A 19,259-nucleotide genomic window follows, 5' to 3' on the forward strand; every position below is an offset into this window, starting at 1 on the left:
TGTAGGCCTGGCCTCTCTGGGACCTTTAGTTGTGCCTCTCTTGGGAAAAGTAGCCATAGTCTGACAATTAACAGAAGACAAGGCTGAGCCAATACTAAATTATAAGGAGAAGATTTCAAGGACTTCCCAAGAGGAATGGATCCTGCTTCGAGGCCTCGAAGCTGCTGAAACGTGAGGACAATCTGGGCAAACCCAGAGTTCGTGCCCCCAAATCCAGCGGGGCCAGCCTCCCTAAACTTTGCAATTAAGTAAAACCAAGGCACTCTGGTTGGAGGCTAGGCCGGTGGAGAATTTAGCCTGGGACCCCCAAGGCCCGCTCCCGGATCCACGCGGTGGACTGAGGCCTACGCGGCTGGCAGAAGGCCAACACGAGAGGCCTAGATATTTTAAGAAAGGGCGCGAAGGCCTTCGCGCCAAAAAATCGCTTCGTAGAATTTCTTAAGGGAAAAGCGATCGACTAAGTCCAGGAGACTAAAGGCGTCCCACTCCGCAGGAGGTATTTATAAGCCCTTAAATATATTTTTATACAATCAATAAGCAATAATCCAATGATAAATACTTGCACTAGGACCTCCAGGCCAAGGGATTAGAAGAATCCACAAGCGGCCGCAGGAATCGTAACCGGCAAAACCGCCGGGGGAAAACGAAACCGCAACTTCTCCCAAGTAAAAAAGCCTAGCCGCCTTTTACTTTTTTTCCTTTTTAAAACGGCTGGCGCAAATAGTGCAAGTAATAAAATAAAGACAATAAATCTTACTACTTTTTTGAAGGAAAGATCGAAGGGAAGGTGTTAGAATGTTGAACGAGCTATCACATACAACCGCAGGATATGCGAACTGAGCGAATTCTGGGGAAGGGGCGGATCCGGCAAGCTTTTTTAATACTAGGCTCAGTTCCACCGGATTGGACATGAGCAACCCATGTGACTGCTGGACCCGCTCCTTCAGTACGGAGAAACACAGAAACATAGAAGACTGACGGCAGAAAAAGACCTCCTGGTCCATCTAGTCTGCCCTTATACTATTTCCTGTTTTTTATCTTAGGATGGATCTATGTTTATCCCAGGCATGTTTAAAATCAGTTACTGTGGATTGACCAACCACGTCTGCTGGACGTTTGTTCCAAGCATTTACTACTCTTTCAGTAAAATAATATTTTCTCATGTTGCTTTTGATCTTGCCCAAAACTAACTTCAGATGGTGTCCCCTTGTTCTTGTGTTCACTTTCCTATTAAAAACACTTCTCTCCTGAACCTTATTGAACCCTTTAACATATTTAAATGTTTTGATCATGTCCCCCTTTCCCTTCTGCCCTCCAGACTATACAGATTGAGTTCATGATGTCTTTCCTGATAAGTTTTATGTTTAAGATCTTCCACCATTTTTGTAGTCTGTCTTTGGACCCATTTGATTTGATCAATATCTTTTTGAGGTCTTCAGAACTGAACACAGTGTTATTCCAAATGGGGTCTCACCAGTGCTCTATACAGCGGGATCACAATCTCCCTCTTCCTGCTTGTTATACCTCCAGCTATGCAGCCAAGCATTCTACTTTCTTTCTCTACCGCCTGACCGTACTGTTCATCCATTTTGAGATGGTCAGAAATCACGACCCCAAAATCCTCCTCTTCTGAAGTTTTTGCTAATACAGAGCTGCCAATACAATACAATATTTCTCCCTTTCATTGTAAGCAAAATTTGTTTCCTCCCTAAAATAAGCCTTCAGGTAGTCCTCCACTTACTACCAAACGTTTAATGACCATTACAAAAGTCTTAGAAAGGCTGTTTAAGCACTTCTGGTCATCATAAAATGTTGCCCCCTCCCTCACAATCATACGAGTGCGTTTGGCAACTGACTCACAATTAAGATTGGCTGCCAAGTGCCACATAATCACAGGGGTCATTTCTGTTGAAACGGATCCCTTCTAGGAATGGGTGCTTGATGGTTTCATCCCAGGAGAATTGAGCCCAAAGTTATTAAAACTAAAACTATGACTGCGTTCAGGGGGCTTGCCTGGCCCTTTGCACAGGAAAAGAAGGAAGGACGTGCTAAACTTTTGCTTTTGGGACTGAAGGTGGCTGGGAAAGTAAGGGCAGCTCTTCATGTGCAGCTGGCAGCAGGGTCGGAGGGTGAGGAGGTGGCTGGGGAGGCACCTGGGCCAGGCTTGGAGCCTGGAGAAAGCTCGGTGCCAGAGGCCGGGATTCATCCAAGGCCTCCCGAACCTCCAGAGACTGACATGAGTGGGGAAGAAGAACAGGAGGAGGAGCCTCTTCTCAATGCGCACATGTGCAGAAAGGCAGGAATGGTTCCAGACCAGGAGGACTTTTAAGGCTTGGAGATAATTGGCCGTTCCCATAGGACAGTGATGGCGAACCTTTTCCCCTTCGGGTACCAAAAGCATGTGCGCACACACTATCACGCCAGTGCAAGTGCCCACACCCATAATTGAATGCCTGGGGAGGGCATTTTTGCCCTCCCCAGGCTCCAAGGAAGCCTCTGGAGCCTGGGGAGGGTGAAAATGGGCCTACTGGGCCCACAAGAAGTTGGAAAACAAGCTGTTTCTGGCCTCAAGAGGGCCTCGGGGGGGGGGAGGGCAAGGGGAGGCAATTGTTGCCCTCCCCAGGCAATGAATTATGGGTGTGGGCACTTGCGCAGGTGTGATAGTATGTGCGCACACACTTTCGGCACCCGAGGGGAAAACAGTTCGCCATCACTGTCATAGGGTATCTGCAACACATGTAACTTTGGCCACAGGTCACAAGTCTCCTTGTTCAACACTGTTGTAATTTCAGTCCTGGAATGGTCATAAATCAAGGTTTAACTGCATAAGACAGCCAGGACAGTGGATAAACAGAATATCTTGGAGGCCTTATCTACTGCCATTATTGGTGAACCAATACAAACAACAGAATTTAGTTATTCTATTCTTTGGTTTTAGAATGTTTCTAAAGGCCATAAAATAAGATTTCCAGGACATGTTTGACTGGTGACCTTTAACACTTTCCATTGCATACGTGCAGAAGCTATCTCCATGAATAAACCAGTGCTATTTATCAATTGGAGAAAAATATATAGATTCCATGTAAATAGGTATTTGCAACAAAACTGGCATTGGAAAATACAGCAATAACTGTCCAATAGTTTTAACACTTATTATATTAAGTCAAAATACCAACTGATTCAGAATCTGTTATGCTTTCCTGAATATATATCCTAAAGATTTATGTTTAAATTTGTATGTGGAAATATTTTATTTGGCGAGTATAATCTTGCCACTGAGAAAAGAAAATTCTATTTTTAAAAAAATAGTATTTAAGTTTGAATTAGGCGTTGATTGCTTACCTGAACGCCTCTTCTCGTACGGTGAGCGGGTACAGCAGTCACATGGGTTGCTCATGTCCAATCCGGTGGAACTGAGCCTAGTATTAAAAAAGCTTGCCGGATCCGCCCCTTCCCCAGAATTCGCGAATCCATAGACTAGGCTCAGTTGTGAAGCTCTGTAGTGTTCAACTCTCATTGTTAGAGGAAGAAAGATATAGAAAGGTAAAGAAGACACATACAAGGGCGGGAAGTGACTGCTGTACCCGCTCACCGTACGAGAAGAGGCGTTCAGGTAAGCAATCAACGCCTATTCTCCGTACTGAAGGAGCGGGTCCAGCAGTCACATGGGACATACCCAATAGATGGTCCCTAGGGTGGGATTAGCTTGCTATCGTGTGAGATAACGGATTGGAGTACCCTTCTGCCGAAGGCAGCGTCCGCTGAAGCGTAAGAATCAATTTTGTAGTGCCTGATGAAGGAATTTGGCGAGGCCCAAGTGGCTGCTTTGCAGACCTCCTCCAACGGGGCTTGAGTCGCCCAAGCGGCCGAGGTGGCTGCGCTCCTGGTGGAATGCGCAGTGATGTTCCTTGGAACTGAGAGGGAGGCCGACTCATAGGCCTTAGATATAGTCCCTCTGATCCAACGGCCTATTACTGTTGAAGACACTTTGGCCCCCATGACTCTGGGATGATAGGCTACAAAAAGTGCTTCTGACCTCCGAAAGGGTCCTGTGCGTTGGATATATATTCTCAGCGCTCTGGTGAGATCCAGGATGTGCCATCTAATTGCCAAGGGATGGTCTCGTTGGAGGCAGAAGGAAGGTAGGACAATATCCTGAGATCTGTGGAACATGGAACTGACCTTGGGTAAGAAGGTAGGGTCCAGTCGCAAGACTACCTTGTCCTGATGGAATTGACAAAGGTCCTGCCTGATTGAGAGGGCAGCCAGCTCCGAAATGCGCCGGGCAGAGGTAATAGCCACCAGGAAGGCTACCTTAAAGGATAGGTACCTGAGGGATGCCGATTTTAGGGGTTCGTATGGTGCCTGCGTGAGGGAATGGAGAACCCGTGGCAGATCCCAGGATGGATACCTGTGGACCTTGGAAGGTCTGAGGTTGGCTATGCCCTTGAGGAATTCCTGAACTTCAGGGAAGGATCGGAGAGGCTGTCTGCGGGGACCCCCTAGGACAGATGAAATGGCTGCCAGATGACGCCGGAGGGTGCTGGTGGAAAGTCCTTTATGGAAGCCTTGCATAAGGAAGGAAATAATTCTGTGTATGGGGATGCACAGAGGGGAGAGACCTTCCTGTAGACACCACTGGTGAAACTTGGACCACGTGTGGTCGTAGATTCGATTGGTCGAGCCCCTCCTGGCCTTTAGAATGACCTCCACTGAATCGGGGTCATGACCACGCAGTTCTAAATCTCTCCTGATAACAGCCAGGCGGTGAGGTGGAACCACTCCGGGTCTGGATGGAAAGAGGCCCCCTGCCGCAGCATATCCCCCGAAACGGGGAGTCGCCAAGGGTCCTGGACGGATAGCTGTTGGAGATCCGCGAACCAGGGCCGGCGGGGCCAATGAGGGGCGATTAAGATTACTCGGGCCCTCTCGGTGAGGACCTTGTGAATCACGTCCGGGAGGATTGGAATTGGAGGAAATGCGTAGAGTAGGCCTGGAGGCCATGGACTCCGGAGGGCATTGATTGCTTCCGCTCCCGGGGATGGAAATCTGGAATAGAAGCGAGGGAGTTGGGCGTTCGCATTGGTCGCGAAGAGATCCAGGACTGGTAGGCCGAATCTGAGGGTGATTTGATGGAACAGGTCTTGATGGAGGTTCCACTCTCCTGGGTCTATCGTTGCTCGGGATAGCCAATCCGCCTGGACGTTGAGACTCCCCGAGATGTGATCGGCTAGGAGCGACTGGAGATGTTTTTCCGCCCAAAGGCCCAACTTGAGGGCCTCCCTCATGAGAGCCTTGGATCTCGTGCCCCCCTGTCTGCAGATATGGCTTTTTGTGGCAATGTTGTCGGTGAGAATGAGAACGTGCCGGTTGGGAATGCGAGGAGAGAAATGCTTCAGAGCCAGGGAAACGGCTCTTAACTCTAGCCAATTGATTGGCCTGGAAGCTTCCTCCGGGGACCACGTGCCCTGGGCTATCATCCCCTGGGCGTGGGCGCCCCATCCCGATAGACTGGCATCTGTGGTGATGACAAATTGATCCGGGCACCTGAACGGGGATCCTCTGTCCATGGCCGGAGACTTCCACCACTTGAAGGATCTGCGAACACTCAGTGGGATGACAATGCGTCGATTTGAGTTGCTGTGCCCCGATCTCTGAAAAGGCAACAGTAGCCACTGGAGTTCCCTAGCATGAAGGCGAGCCCAGGGAATGATGCCTATGCATGACACCATCTTCCCCAAAAGGGAAGATAGAGTAACTATGGATACTGAAGGATTAGATAAAATGTTAGAAATTAACTCCACTATACTGAGTTTTCTCTCGGGAGAGAGAAAAACCTGGGAGGATTTTGAATCAATAATGGATCCCAGGTGAGAAATGGAAGTGGAAGGTTGGAGGTGACTTTTATCAAAGTTGATGGAAAATCCATGGTCCTGAAGGACTGACATGGTGACAGAAAGGTCTGTTTTCACTCTCTCTAGGGAGTTCCCATGAATTAAAATATCATCAAGATAACATAAAATGTGGATGGGAGACGCCCGGATATAGGCCGCCAGGGACCCCAAGAGCTTTGTAAAGACCCGAGGGGCCGAGGAAAGGCCAAATGGCATCGCCCTATACTGGAAATGCCTGCCTTGAAAGGAAAAACGTAAAAATTTTCTGTGGCATTTGGCTATAGGAATGTGAAGGTAGGCCTCAGTGAGGTCTAAGGAGACCATGAAATCTCCCGAGTGAATGGCGGCCAAAATAGAAGACAAGGAGTGCATCTTAAACTTCCTATATTTGATGAATAGGTTTAGTTTCTTTAAATCCAAAATGGCTCTCCAACCTCCGGAGGACTTTGGAACCATAAATAGGATGGAGTAAAAACCTAGGCCCTTCTGACCCGAAGGGACCGGTTGAATGGCTCTGATGGACAAAAGATGAGAAATGGCCTCCTCCATAGGGTTACAATCTGAGGATGACCTGGGAGAAGGGCAGGAAATAAAACGTTTAGGGGGAGGAGAAATAAATTCTAAAAGAAGGCCTGTTTGAACAGTGTCAATGACCCAAGGGTCCTTGGAGGTGAGACGCCAATTAGAGGCGAAATGAGCTAGGCGACCCCCTATGGGAATGGAGGTAAGATTACCATCTAGGTTTTTTTGAAGCTCTGTTAGAGGAGGCTCCCCTTTGGAAACGAAACCCTCTACCCCTGGAGTTCCTACCTTGGGAACGAAAGCGGGGGGAATACTGACCTGGAGATCTCTGATAGGAAGCCGCTTGATCTTGCTGGCGCCCTGGGCGACGAAAGGACTGCGTTTTGGTAACCTTTTTGGTGGTTGGACCCAAAACCTTCTTCTTGTCCGTGGTCTCCGTGAGGAGTGGATCCAGAAGATCACCGAAGAGAAGGTCGCGCTTTAAGGGGCCCTGGGATAACTGCCACTTTTGGCGAACTCCCGCTTGCCAAGGGCGAATCCATAGGAGTCTTCTTGCCGTTGTAGAGGCTGCAATAGACTTAGCAGAAAATCTAGTAGATTGCAAGGTGGCATCAGCCACGTACTGGGCAGCTGCAAAGACCTTGTTGAAGTCTTGTTGACCTCTCAAGTCATCTGGAGGAATGTGCTGTTGAAGTTGGCGAAGCCACAGCAGCATGGCTCTGGAGAAGAAGGAGGCCGCTGCCGAGCTTTTAATGGCCCAGGAATCAGCGGTGAATCCTCTTTTGAGCATTTGCTCGATGCGCTTGTCCTCTGGGCGGAGGACTTCCTCCGCCTCGCCTGGCACAGCCGCTGCCGAGTGAAGAATCTTGACAGGTTCATCTGGTTTGGGAAAGGATAGAAGCTCTTCATAGGAAGAGGAAAGTTTATACAACTTTCTGTCCTTGGTGGAGGGATTAAGGCCAGAGGCTGGAAAATCCCACTGTTTGAGTAAGGCATCTTTAAACAATTTAGGCATAGGAATTACCTCGTTATCCTCCTGTTCCTCTGTGAAGTAAGGTAAATTCTCCTCCGGGGGATCAGTGGAAGTGGAGGCTTGTTTCTCCTGGGCCGCTAATCCCGTAGAAATTCTAGCTTTGAGGAGGAGAGATTTGAATAGTTGAGAAGGAAAAATAGTAATTGGAGGAGGGACTTTTATTTGGGATTCCTCATCCTCTGATAAGCCCTGAAAAGGGTCTTCATCTTCCTCTACATCCTCATATTCATCCTGGGAGGAATCTGAATCATCCTGAATAGGAGCTCTGACCGCTGGGGAAGAACCCAAGGGGCGGGAGGAACGAGAAGGAGGAAGAGGTAAAGGAAGCTCATTGATGGTGGAGAGTTTGGCATCAATGGCTTTGGACAACACAGCAAAAATAGATTGGAACTCAGGAGGTAAATTGGAAATATCAGCAGAAATGGCAGAAGAATCCCTAAAGGCCTGGGAGGATCCTGGCTGGGGGGAATCTTCAATAATATCTGGTTCCTCTGGACCTATGCCCCATAGGTTAGGTTGGGGTCTGTCTAGGTTTGGCTCATCCAGAGATAACACAGGGACCCCAGAAGGAGGCAGACTAGAGGCCTCTGGTGGGTCTTGACTACTGATTACTTGGGCCTGCACTTTCAAACGTTTTGCTGATTTGTCATGGATTTTTTGTAGGGCTAGGTCCCTTCTCTTCTCGGCCCTGGTGACCTTGGTCGAGGGGCGGGCCCCTGGAGAAGAGGAGGAAGAGGCCTGGGGGATACTAGTAATTTCATCGCCTGTAGGCCTGGCCTCTCTGGGACCTTTAGTTGTGCCTCTCTTGGGAAAAGTAGCCATAGTCTGACAATTAACAGAAGACAAGGCTGAGCCAATAACTGAATTATAAGGAGAAGATTTCAAGGACTTCCCAAGAGGAATGGATCCTGCTTCGAGGCCTCGAAGCTGCTGAAACGTGAGGACAATCTGGGCAAACCCAGAGTTCGTGCCCCCAAATCCAGCGGGGCCAGCCTCCCTAAACTTTGCAATTAAGTAAACCAAGGCACTCTGGTTGGAGGCTTAGCCGGTGGAGAATTTAGCCTGGGACCCCCAAGGCCCGCTCCCGGATCCACGCGGTGGACTGAGGCCTACGCGGCTGGCAGAAGGCCAACACGAGAGGCCTAGATTTTAAAAAAAGGGCGCGAAGGCCTTCGCGCCGAAAAGATCGCTCCGTAGAATTTCTTAAGGGAAAAGCGATCGACTAAGTCCAGGAGACTAGAAGGCGTCTCACTCCGCAGGAGGTATTTTATAAGCCCTTAAATATTTTTATACAATAAATAATCAATAATTCAATGGATAAATACTTGCACCAGGACCTCCAGGCCAAAGGATTAGAAGAATCCACAAGCGGCCGCAGGAATCGTAACCGGCAAAACCGCCGGGGGAAAACGAAACCGCAACTTCTCCTAAGGAAAAAAGCCGAGCCGCTTTTTTTCTTTTTTTTTCTTTTAAACGGCTGGCGCAATTAGTGCAAGTAATTAAATAAAGACAATAAATCTTACTACTTTTTGAAGGAAAGATCGAAGGGAAGGTGTTAGAATGTTGAACGAGCTATCACAATACAACCGCAGGATATGCGAACTGAGCGAATTCTGGGGAAGGGGCGGATCCGGCAAGCTTTTTTAATACTAGGCTCAGTTCCACCGGATTGGACATGAGCAACCCATGTGACTGCTGGACCCGCTCCTTCAGTACGGAGAATCAATTATTACATTAAGAAACCTCACTGATCTTTGATGGAATTACAATATTTATTTAATTCAACTTCTATGCCACCCAATCCCGAAAGACTCATGAAAATATGAAAACAAGGAAAATATGAAAAAAAAATATGAAAATATGAAAACAAAGAGCCCAGCTGCTCATGTGGGAAGGCCCTGGGTTGGAGGCTAGCAAGCCCAGGTGGGAGACCTTATTGCTGCTGTGTGACCGGGTAAGTTCCCGTCATTCGCTCCAGCCTCCTTGATGGGGACATCAAAAGGGCTTGGCCAACAGCGATGTCACCAGCTAAATACTTTCAACCCGGAAGCACCTTAAATCATACCTCTGACATAATTGGGGAATGGGACAATATGAAAGCCCAGTATAATAATGTAACTAGACCATTAATGTTAATGACTGATTTTAATCTTTGTATAAAGGTTGTGTCATTATGGTAATATTGCCATCATATATGAGCATAACATAGTGCATGAGAAATGTGGCTTACCAAGCGGTCAGCGGAAAACACGAAGTCACCTCTACTGGCTGTCCTGAACAAAAAAGCAACAAGAATTAAGTTTTATTAAGGATTCAACTTCAGTTTCAATCACTTTGTTAGTTATCCCAGAATATTTAATATAATTAAAGTGCGACACTAGCAACATACACATTCATTTTATCTATTATTTTATGAGAGAATGTCTAGACTTTACATTTACATTTTTATCATCACAAAGGCCCTTCAACATTAATCATTACAGCAACCACCAATATTGTCAGAGAAGAACTCCATTAGAAAGATCTAATGAAGCCACCCTGCTATGAATCTGTGGGACTTTTTATTTATTTCTTTGGGTGACAATTAAGGAGACAGGATTACCTGTAAGCATATGAGCAGAACTCTACATTTATTTTAAGCCTCATCAAAAACTCAAAAATGAACAGCAGAGTAAGTTTAATAAAGAAAACATAATGGATCTTGCAATTCTCAGAGCTCAGTAACATTCCACACCTCTCCCTTTTATTGAGATTAGCTTCTTTTAGTGCTTCTAGTCGGACTTAGAAGAATCTGACCAAAACATGTTATCATTGATCTTTTTGAAGCCTTTATTCATTATTTTAAGATATGAATAAAGTTTGCAAGAAATAAGCTGCGGGCAATTCTCAAATAGTAAATCACCTTTATCAGTTACCAGTTGCACATGCAGAATAGAATAGAATGCAATGCAATGCAATTTGGAGTGGAGAGTGGCATAGCATAGCATGGGGGTGGTGGAATTTTTGACCCCCTCAGAGAGGGTCCACAACTTGGGTGTCCTCCTCAATCCACAGCTGACTTTGGACCATCACCAGCCGCCCCGAGTCTTCGGAGAGGGGCGGCATACAAATCTAATAAATTATTATTATTATTATTATTATTATTATTATTATTATTATTATTATTATTATCTTTCGGCTGTGGCAAGGGGGGCATTTGCCCAAGTCTGCCTGGTGCACCAGTTACAGCCCTATTTGGACAGAGAGTCCCTACTCACAGTCACTCACACCCTTATCAACTCGCGATTTGACTACTGCAATGCTCTCTACATGGGGCTACCTCTGAAGAGGCATGCCCAGGTTTCTCCAACACTCCACGGACTGCACTGTTTGCCGATTGGTTTCTGGACCCAATTCAAAGTGTTGGTTATGACCTATAAAGCCCTACATGGCATCGGACTAGATTACCTTCAGGACCGCATGAGTCCCAATGACCGGTTAGGTCCCACAGAGTCGGCCTGATCCAGGTCCCGTCAACCAGACAATGTCGCTTGGCCTAGGGGAAGAGCCTTCTCTGTGGGGGCCCTGGCCCTCTGGAATCAATTCGCACTGCCCCCACACTCTTTGCCTTCCACAAGTCTTAAGACTCATTTATGCCGCCAGGCTTGGGGCCATTAGATCTTAGCCCCTGGCCAACAAATGATTGTATAGTTGTTGTTCGAATGGGCATGATTGATTTTCACTATAACCGTGGATTTTAGATAGTTTATGTAGGTTTAATTATATCTTAATTAATTAATTAATTAATAATTAATAAATTAATAATTAATTAATCTTATTGTATCCTACTGTTTCTTTTATATGCTGTAAGTCACCCCGAGTCCTCAGAGAGGGGCAGCATATAAATCCCATAAATAGATAGATAGATAGATAGATAGATAGATAGATAGATAGATAGATAGATAGATAGATAGATAGCATAGCATAGCATAGCATAGCATAGCATAGCATAGCATAGCATAAAATTCTTTATTGGCCTAGTGTGATTCGACACATACAAGGAACTTGTGTCCAGTGCATAAGCTCTCAGCATAGACACAAACAACAAGTGATAAATCATGACCACAACATTAAGTATAATCATAATAAATCTTAAGATACAAAACTCAAGTGATAGTCATAGGATACTAAATAAGCAATCAACATAAATCATAACAGGATAATCAATAAAAACGATCAACATGAACCACAGGATATAGCAACAAGGTTATAGTCATAAGAAGCTAAGGAAATAGGCAATAGGAAAGATGGGAAGGATAGTAGTAATACTGCCCCTACTAGGGGGTTTGACATACAGCTAATGTGGTTCCCTTTACCTTGTCTTATATCCTCCTAACTCCACAGATTTCAAAGTCTTATTAATATTCTCAACCTTCGATGGAGTTGTGGCTGTAGATGGCAATAGCAGTAAGCTCGGACACAGAATAGATGATCCCTCATATCAAATTCAATCTATATTCACAAAGGAGATCTATGCCTTGTCGTGTTCAGAGAGTCAGGGATTCCCATGAAAGAAGTCTTAAAATAATTTTAAAAAACAACAGCAGAAGCTGTGAACTGGGTTGGGAAAGGCCAATAACTAGCACGTGTTCTCCACATCTTCCGATTCTATTTTGGCATCTCTAGGAATCTGAAGAAAACCCACGTAAGTTAAAATAGATAACAGTAGTTTATTTCTGTAGGTGTAGGTAAAAATATTGTTCGCACTATAAGATGCACTTCCCAAAAAATGGGTGGAAATGTCTGTCCGTGAATGATTCTGAAGCCCCCGCCCACCTGCCAGGCCCCACCCACTGGCTGTTTTTAGCCTCCGCACATCCAGTTTTTGGCCCGTTACAGGGTTTGGTTCCATTACACAGCAACAGCTATTGGCAGCGATACCCTCCTGCAATGGGCTGAAAACAGGACACGTGGAGGCCAAAAATGGGGCATGTGGCTAATAAAGAATTATATTCTATTCTATTAGGGGACTGGAGGCTAAAGCACTTGAAGAACGGTTGCAGGAACTGGCCATGTGTCTAGTTTAATGAAAAGAAGGACCGGGGAGACAGGATAGCAGCCTTTCAATATCTCAGGGGTTGCCACAAAGAAGAAGGAGTCAACCTATTCTCCAAAGGAGTGTTTCCCAACCTTGGCAACTTGACGATATCTGGACTTCAGCTCCCAGAATTCCCCAGTTAGCATTCGCTGGCTGGGGAATTCTGGGAGTTGAAGTCCAAATATCTTCAAGTTGCCAGGGTTGGGAAACACTGCTCCAAAGCACCTGAGGGTAGAACAAGAAGCCATGGGTGGAAACTAAACAAGGAGAGAAGCAACTTAGAATTAAGGATAAAATTCATGACAGTTAGAACAATTAACTAATGGAATAGCTCCAGAAGTCGTGAATGCTCCAACACTGGAAGTTTTTAAGATGTTGGATAACCATCTGTCTAAAGGCAGTGTAAGGACTCCTGCCCAAGCAGGGGGTTGGACTACAACAGTGTTTCCCAACCTTGGCAACTTGAAGATATTTGGACTTCAACTCCCAGAATTCCCTAGACAGTGAATGCTGGCTGAGAAATTCTGGGAGTTGAAGTCCAGATATCTTCAAGTTGCCAAGGTTGGGAAACACTGGACTAGAAGACTTTCGAGTCCCATTCAACTCTGTTGTTATTTATGTTGTAAAGTGAGTTTTGCCCCATTTTACAACCTTTCTTGCCACATTTGTTAAGTGAATCACTGCAATTGATAAGTTAGTAACCTGCTTAAGTGAATCTGGCTTCCCCATTGTTTGTCAAAAGGTTGCAAAAAGTGATCACATGGCCTTGTGGACATATTGGCTGAGTGTGATTGGACACATGAGGAATTTGTCTTTGGTGTATATTGCTCTCAGTATACATAAAAGAAGATACATCTATCAAGCATAATGAGGTACAATTTATTAGTTGGATTTCTACGTCGCTCCTCTCCAAAGACTCGGTGTGGCATAGAAATACCCCCCAATACTAAATGATTGTCATAGAGGTCAAATAAGCCATCAGGAAACAATCAATAAAATCTTAAGGATACAAGCAACAAGTTACAGACATACAATCATAAGTGGGTGATAGGAATGATGAGATAGGAATGATGAGAAAAAACTAATAGTAACAGTAGTGCAGAATTAGTAAATACTTTGACAGTGTTGAGGGAATTGTTTGTTAAGCAGAGTGATGGCATTCGGGGGAAAACTGTTCTTGTGTCTGGTTGTCTTGGTGTGCGGTGCTCTATAACAGTGATGGCAAATGTTTTTTCCCTTGGATGCCAAAAGAGCGTGCATGCATGGTATTGTATGAGATGTATGATTGTTTTTATATTAAGGGTTTTAAATGGTTTTTAATTTTGAATTTGTACTGTTTTTGTTGTTGTGAGCCACCCCGAGTCTTCAGAGAGGGGCGGCATACAAATCTAATTAATAATAATAATAATAATAATAATAATAATAATAATAATAATAATAGCACATGCGCAAGTGCCCACACCCATAATTCAATGCCTGGGGAGGGCAAAAACAGCTTCCACCGCCTCTCAAAGGCCCTCTGGAGGCCAGAAATGGCCTGTTTCCCAATTTCTGGTGGGCCTAGTAGGCTCGTGTTTCGCCCTTCCCAGGCTTCAAAGGCTTCCCTGGAAACGGGAGGGCAAAAATAGCCTCCCCCATTCTCCCAGAGGCTCTCTGAAAGCCAAAACACCCTCCCAGAGCCTCTGTACAAGCCAAAAAAAAACCTGGCCAGCACACACATGCACGTTGGAGCCAAGCTAGAACAGCGGCTTGCGTGCTGACAGATATGGCTCCACGTGCCACCTATGGCATCCATGCCATATACTCGCCATCACTGCTCTATAGCGATGTTTTGAGGGTAGGAGTTGAAACAGTTTATGTCCAGGATGCGAGGGGTCCGTAAATATTTTCTTTGCCCTCTTTTTGACTCGTGCAGTATGCAGGTCCTCAATGGAAGGCAGGTTGGCAGTCATTGTTTTTTCTGCAATTCTGATTCTCCTCTGAAGTCTGTGTCGGTCTTGTTGGGTTGCAGAACCAAACCAGACAGTTATAGAGATGCAGACGACAGACTCAATGATTCCTCTTTGTTGCTCTTCTCTGCACTCTTTCAGCATCTTTTCTGCACTGTGGAGACCAAAATTGAATGCAGTATTCCAAGTGTGGCTTTACCAAGGCCTTATAAAGTGGCATTAACACTTCATGTGGTTTTGATTCTATCCCTCTGTTGTTGCAGCCTAGAACTGTGTTGGATTTTTTGGCAGCTGCAGAATTTTGGGCTCAATTTGATTGTAAGTCATGGACTCTCTGTATCTGGTCCAGGATTCCTTGCTTCCTGCTCCAACACCACCTGCCTTTTTAACAGCCTTTTTAACAGCTGTTCTCAATTGAAGAAAACAAAAAAACCTGGGCATTATAACAATGAACAATTGTAATATTGATTCCGACAGACCTAAAGCTTAAATGTGATTCATTTTTTAAAAAGCAGTCAGTTTTCAATTGAAATAAACAGAATTTTTATAGAAGTGCAAAGTAACCTAAAACAATTACCAGCACAATGGAAACATAAAGAATTCCCCCATGTTTGCATTCAGTTAGTTAATTATGGATTTCACTAATAGGCACATACTGTTCTGAGCTGCTTCTATGGAAACCAGCTCCCAAAATCAGCTGCCCCAAATCTTCTTCTTTTTTGTTAAAAACTGCGGCACTGTTACCATTAGCCTTGAAATCAAGCAAACCAACCTCTGCTCAAATATATTGTGAAATGTATTCCCCTCAAAAAGATCAACATACTGATTATAAATATGAAACACCAGTAATTTATTGATTGATTGAACATTGGCACCCTGGGTGTTGGGCAGCTAAAAATGAAAAGGAGACAAAACAACAACTGTAGTGAACTGAGGAACAAATGCAGCTCATCCCTAACAGAGCTCTCCGAGCGCTTTGACTCCAAGGCCTGGGAGAATATCCAAGGTCTTCACAGCCCTGAGAAGGTCGCCTGTATCTCAAGGAGGACATTTGATCTACAAGGCAGGTGTCATGAGAAAGGGGGCAGTCTTGCATGGACCCACCAAGTCACACTGCCTCAAGGGCAGGCAGAAATATGGGGAGAGGCAGCCCCATATATAATCTGGCCTCATCTGGTGTAGGGCTTTGAAGATGACAACCAGGAACTTGACCCAACACCTTCTCAGTGACCTTTGTGAGAAAGGCAAGCATAGAGACTAAATGTTTAGTACTGTTAATTTCAAGGATGGCCTCCCACAAAAAGATCCATTTGCTGCTATTGCTGATATGGCACTTAACAGAGTGGAAGCTAGAATGTAAATTAGATAACTAATAGAATAGATATAATTCTTTATTGGCCAAGTGTGATTGGACACGCAAGGAATTTGTCTTTGGTGCAGGTGCTCTCAGTGTATGTAAAAGAAAATATAGATTTATCAAGAATCATGTGGTGCAACACAATGATTGTCATAGAGGTCAAATAAGCAATGAAGAAACAATATTAATAAAAATCTTAGGATACAAGCAACAAGTTACAGTCACACAGTCCTAAGTGGGAGGAAAAGGGTGATAGGAATGATGAGAAAAAAGTAGTAGAAATAGAAGTGCAGACTTAGCAAAAAGTTTGACAAAAAGGGAAATAATTGTTTAGTAGAGGGATGCCGTTTGGGAAAAAACTGTTCTTGCGTCTAGTTGTCTTGGTGTGCAGTGCTCTGTAGCGATGTTTTGAGGGTAAGAGTTGAAATAGTTTATGTCCAGGATGCGAGGGGTCCATCAATATTTTCCCCGCCCTCTTTTTGACTCGTGCAGTATACAGGTCCTCAATGGAAGACAGGTTGGCAGCCATTGTTTTTTCTGCACTTCTGATTATCCTCTGAAGTCTGTATCAGTCTTGTTGGGTTGCAGAACCAAACCAGACAGTTATAGAGGTGCAGATGACAGACTCAGTGATTCCTCTGTAGAATTGGATCAGCAGCTCCTTGGGCAGTTTGAGATTCCTGAATTGGCGCAGAAAGAATATTCTTAATCGTTCTTTTTTGATGTTTTTTGATGTTAGGTGACCATTTTAGGTCTTGAAATATGATAGAACCTAGAAATTTGAAGGCCTCTACTATTGATACTGTGTTGTCTTGTATTGTGAGAAGTGGAAGGATGGAAGTTTCTCCTAAAGTCTATAATTGACCGTATTGTTAACAAAATTTCTAATGCGGTGGCACAGAATAAACCTTTCCTGTTATTTAATGTGTTAGCTGCAGTAATTTATGTACTGGCTTCACCTGTAGCATAAACACCTTTAAGGGATGAGGAAACCCCTTCAATGTGCTCTTTAAAGAGTTAATCTTGGAAACCGTTTGGAAATAGCTGTGGACATAATATGCTATTTGGGGCAAAGTACAATGATCAGATCATACTGGTGTGGAAACAGCTGGTTATGAAACAGCTGTTAAATATCTTAAGCAAAGGCCCTTTAGGGTGTACCCTCATTTGCAAAGACCCATACCAAGGATTTCAGTACTGATTTCTTCTATATGAGAAAGCTTTTGCTAACAATTGTCTGACAACAAAATCTCAATATTAAGGCATAACTAAAAATTCTGCATAATCTCTGATCCTTCATCTTCTTCAGGCAGGATGGGGAGGGAGGGCACCAGTGGCTTCCACAATCTTTAGTACTCTGCTACAATCTCCTTTGATTGCTGGTCATAGGTGAAAAGTATTTCGTGGGAATATTTCCTACAGAGCAGCTGCATGAAATCAATGTAACGTCCTCTCTCCAACTAGCACAAATTTTATCATACTGCATCCAGAATTGGAAAAAAAAGCAAAACAGTTAATGGCCATCAATTTTGCTTGTGTTTATTCACTCCTAGGAGAGGCTTTTTGTATGCCAAATCTGGCAAGAATAAAGGGCACTGCTCTTAAAATATCCTGCTTGGAATACGCACATCAAAGGGAAGAAGAATACGGAGTTTCATTTTAAAAGAATTGAAGTACACAAATTGACACATAACACATTTGGCAAAAAGATGGAAACACACAGAGAGCAGCAAAGTACTCCTGTAACAATGATAATCACACTCCTCATTCTTTGATTCTACTGTTTCTGTAATGACTCAGCCTAGTCCAGTGACGGCCAACCTATGGCACGTGTGGCATGCATCCCATATCTCAAGGCACGCGAGGTGTTACCCTGTGTTGGCTCCAGCATGGGGTGCATGCCCGTCCAGTTGAGTATCAGCCTCCTTTTCACTCTCTCCAGGCTTCAGGAAGGCCTCTTAAAGCCTGGGGACGGTGAAACACAGCTCAACAGGCCAACCGAAAGTTCACACCCCCAGCCTCCTTTTCACTGTCAGAGGTCTTCAAGAAGTTCTTTGGCTTTGGACAGTTGAAGCCAGGCCTCACACACTTCTTCTGCAGGCAGCAAGGCTTTCCTGAAGGCCTCTGCAGCTGATAACAGAGCTCCGGATTGATCTGGAGTTCTGTTATCGGCTAGAGAAGCCTTCAGGAAAGGCCTCTGCAGCCGATAACAGAGCTCCAGATTGATCTGTTATCAGCTACAGAGGCCTTCAGGAAAGCCTTGCTGGCTGCAGAACACATTGGCCAAGGTGTGCAAGGTCTGGTTGCAACTATCTAAAGGTAAGTAGTAGGGCAGCTCCACTGACGTTTAGTTAGCCTGTTGGGCCATTTTTCGCCATCCCTAGACTTCAAGATTTCCTGAACCCTGGAAAAAGCAAAAAACAGCCGAGGCCTACGGGAAGCCCGGAGGCTTCAGTGATGTCTCTGCGCATGTGCAAGGGGGTGGAGAAGAGGGAACTGCATTATGGGTACGCGCGTACCTACCCTTTTGGCGCCCGAGCCAAAAAAGGTTCACCATCCCTGGCTTAGTCCTATTCTACATGACTGGTCTTTTCTGGAGAAGTTTGCATCTTACTCTTCCTAATTGTATTTCATATTCTCCTTTCCAGCCCTGTAACAGTCCAGTATAATGAGCTGTTATTCTCTATTTGCTTCAACTACTCCATTATTAAGCATCTACACTACAGTATTTATTAATTTTTTGGTGTTGGGGCAATAATTCTGGAACAGTACTGGCATTAAACGTAATGAGGGTCAAATATTAATCTTCCATCAAAAGCACTGCACACCAAGACAACTAGAAACAAGGACAGTTTTTCCCCCAAATGCCATCACTCTGCTAAACAAATAATTCTATAATTCTGAATAGTCAAACTATTCACTAAGGCTGCATTACAATTGCTATTAGTCTCATCATTCCTATCACCCATGTCCCCCCACTTATGACTGTGTGACTAACTGGTTGCTTGTAGCCTTATGATTTATATTGATTGGTTCCTAATGACAATCATTAAGTGTTGTACCTCATGATTCTTGACAAATGTATCTTTTTCCTTTAGGTACTGTTGTGGTTCCGTCTGAGGCCCCTCCGGGAACGGCTGACCTTCTGTCGGTTTCCAGCTCAGAGGGAGAGGCTGAGGAACAGGAGGTGCAGACAGACGAGGAGGAGGAATCCCAGGCTGAAGAAGAGGGAGGACAGCCAGAGTCCCACCAGGGGGAGCTCTCCCCAGCAAGCAGCCTGGATTCCTTAGAGGAAAGTGCACAAGCCATAATTGATCTGCGACAACGAAGAGCTACTCAGAGACGGAATCAATTGGCTAAATACTTTCAGCATTAAAGTGGCAACAGCTGGGTTTGGGTGTGGTGCTCTTGGGAAAGGCTAAAAGGC

General features: G+C 44.9%; 1 protein-coding gene across 1 annotated transcript in view; it reads right to left on the reverse strand.

Annotated features, from left to right (window-relative positions):
* UPRT (uracil phosphoribosyltransferase homolog) overlaps nucleotides 1-19,259 on the reverse strand; it is a 41,245-nt gene that overhangs the window by 12,050 nt on the left and 9,936 nt on the right. Inside the window, exon 2 of the mRNA XM_070759648.1 lies at nucleotides 9,680-9,722. Coding sequence (XP_070615749.1) covers nucleotides 9,680-9,722 — 43 coding nt within the window. The remainder of the gene's footprint in view (nucleotides 1-9,679; nucleotides 9,723-19,259) is intronic.

The sequence above is a fragment of the Erythrolamprus reginae genome, chromosome 8 (genome assembly GCF_031021105.1).
Source record: "Erythrolamprus reginae isolate rEryReg1 chromosome 8, rEryReg1.hap1, whole genome shotgun sequence".
NCBI lineage: Eukaryota > Metazoa > Chordata > Lepidosauria > Squamata > Dipsadidae > Erythrolamprus > Erythrolamprus reginae.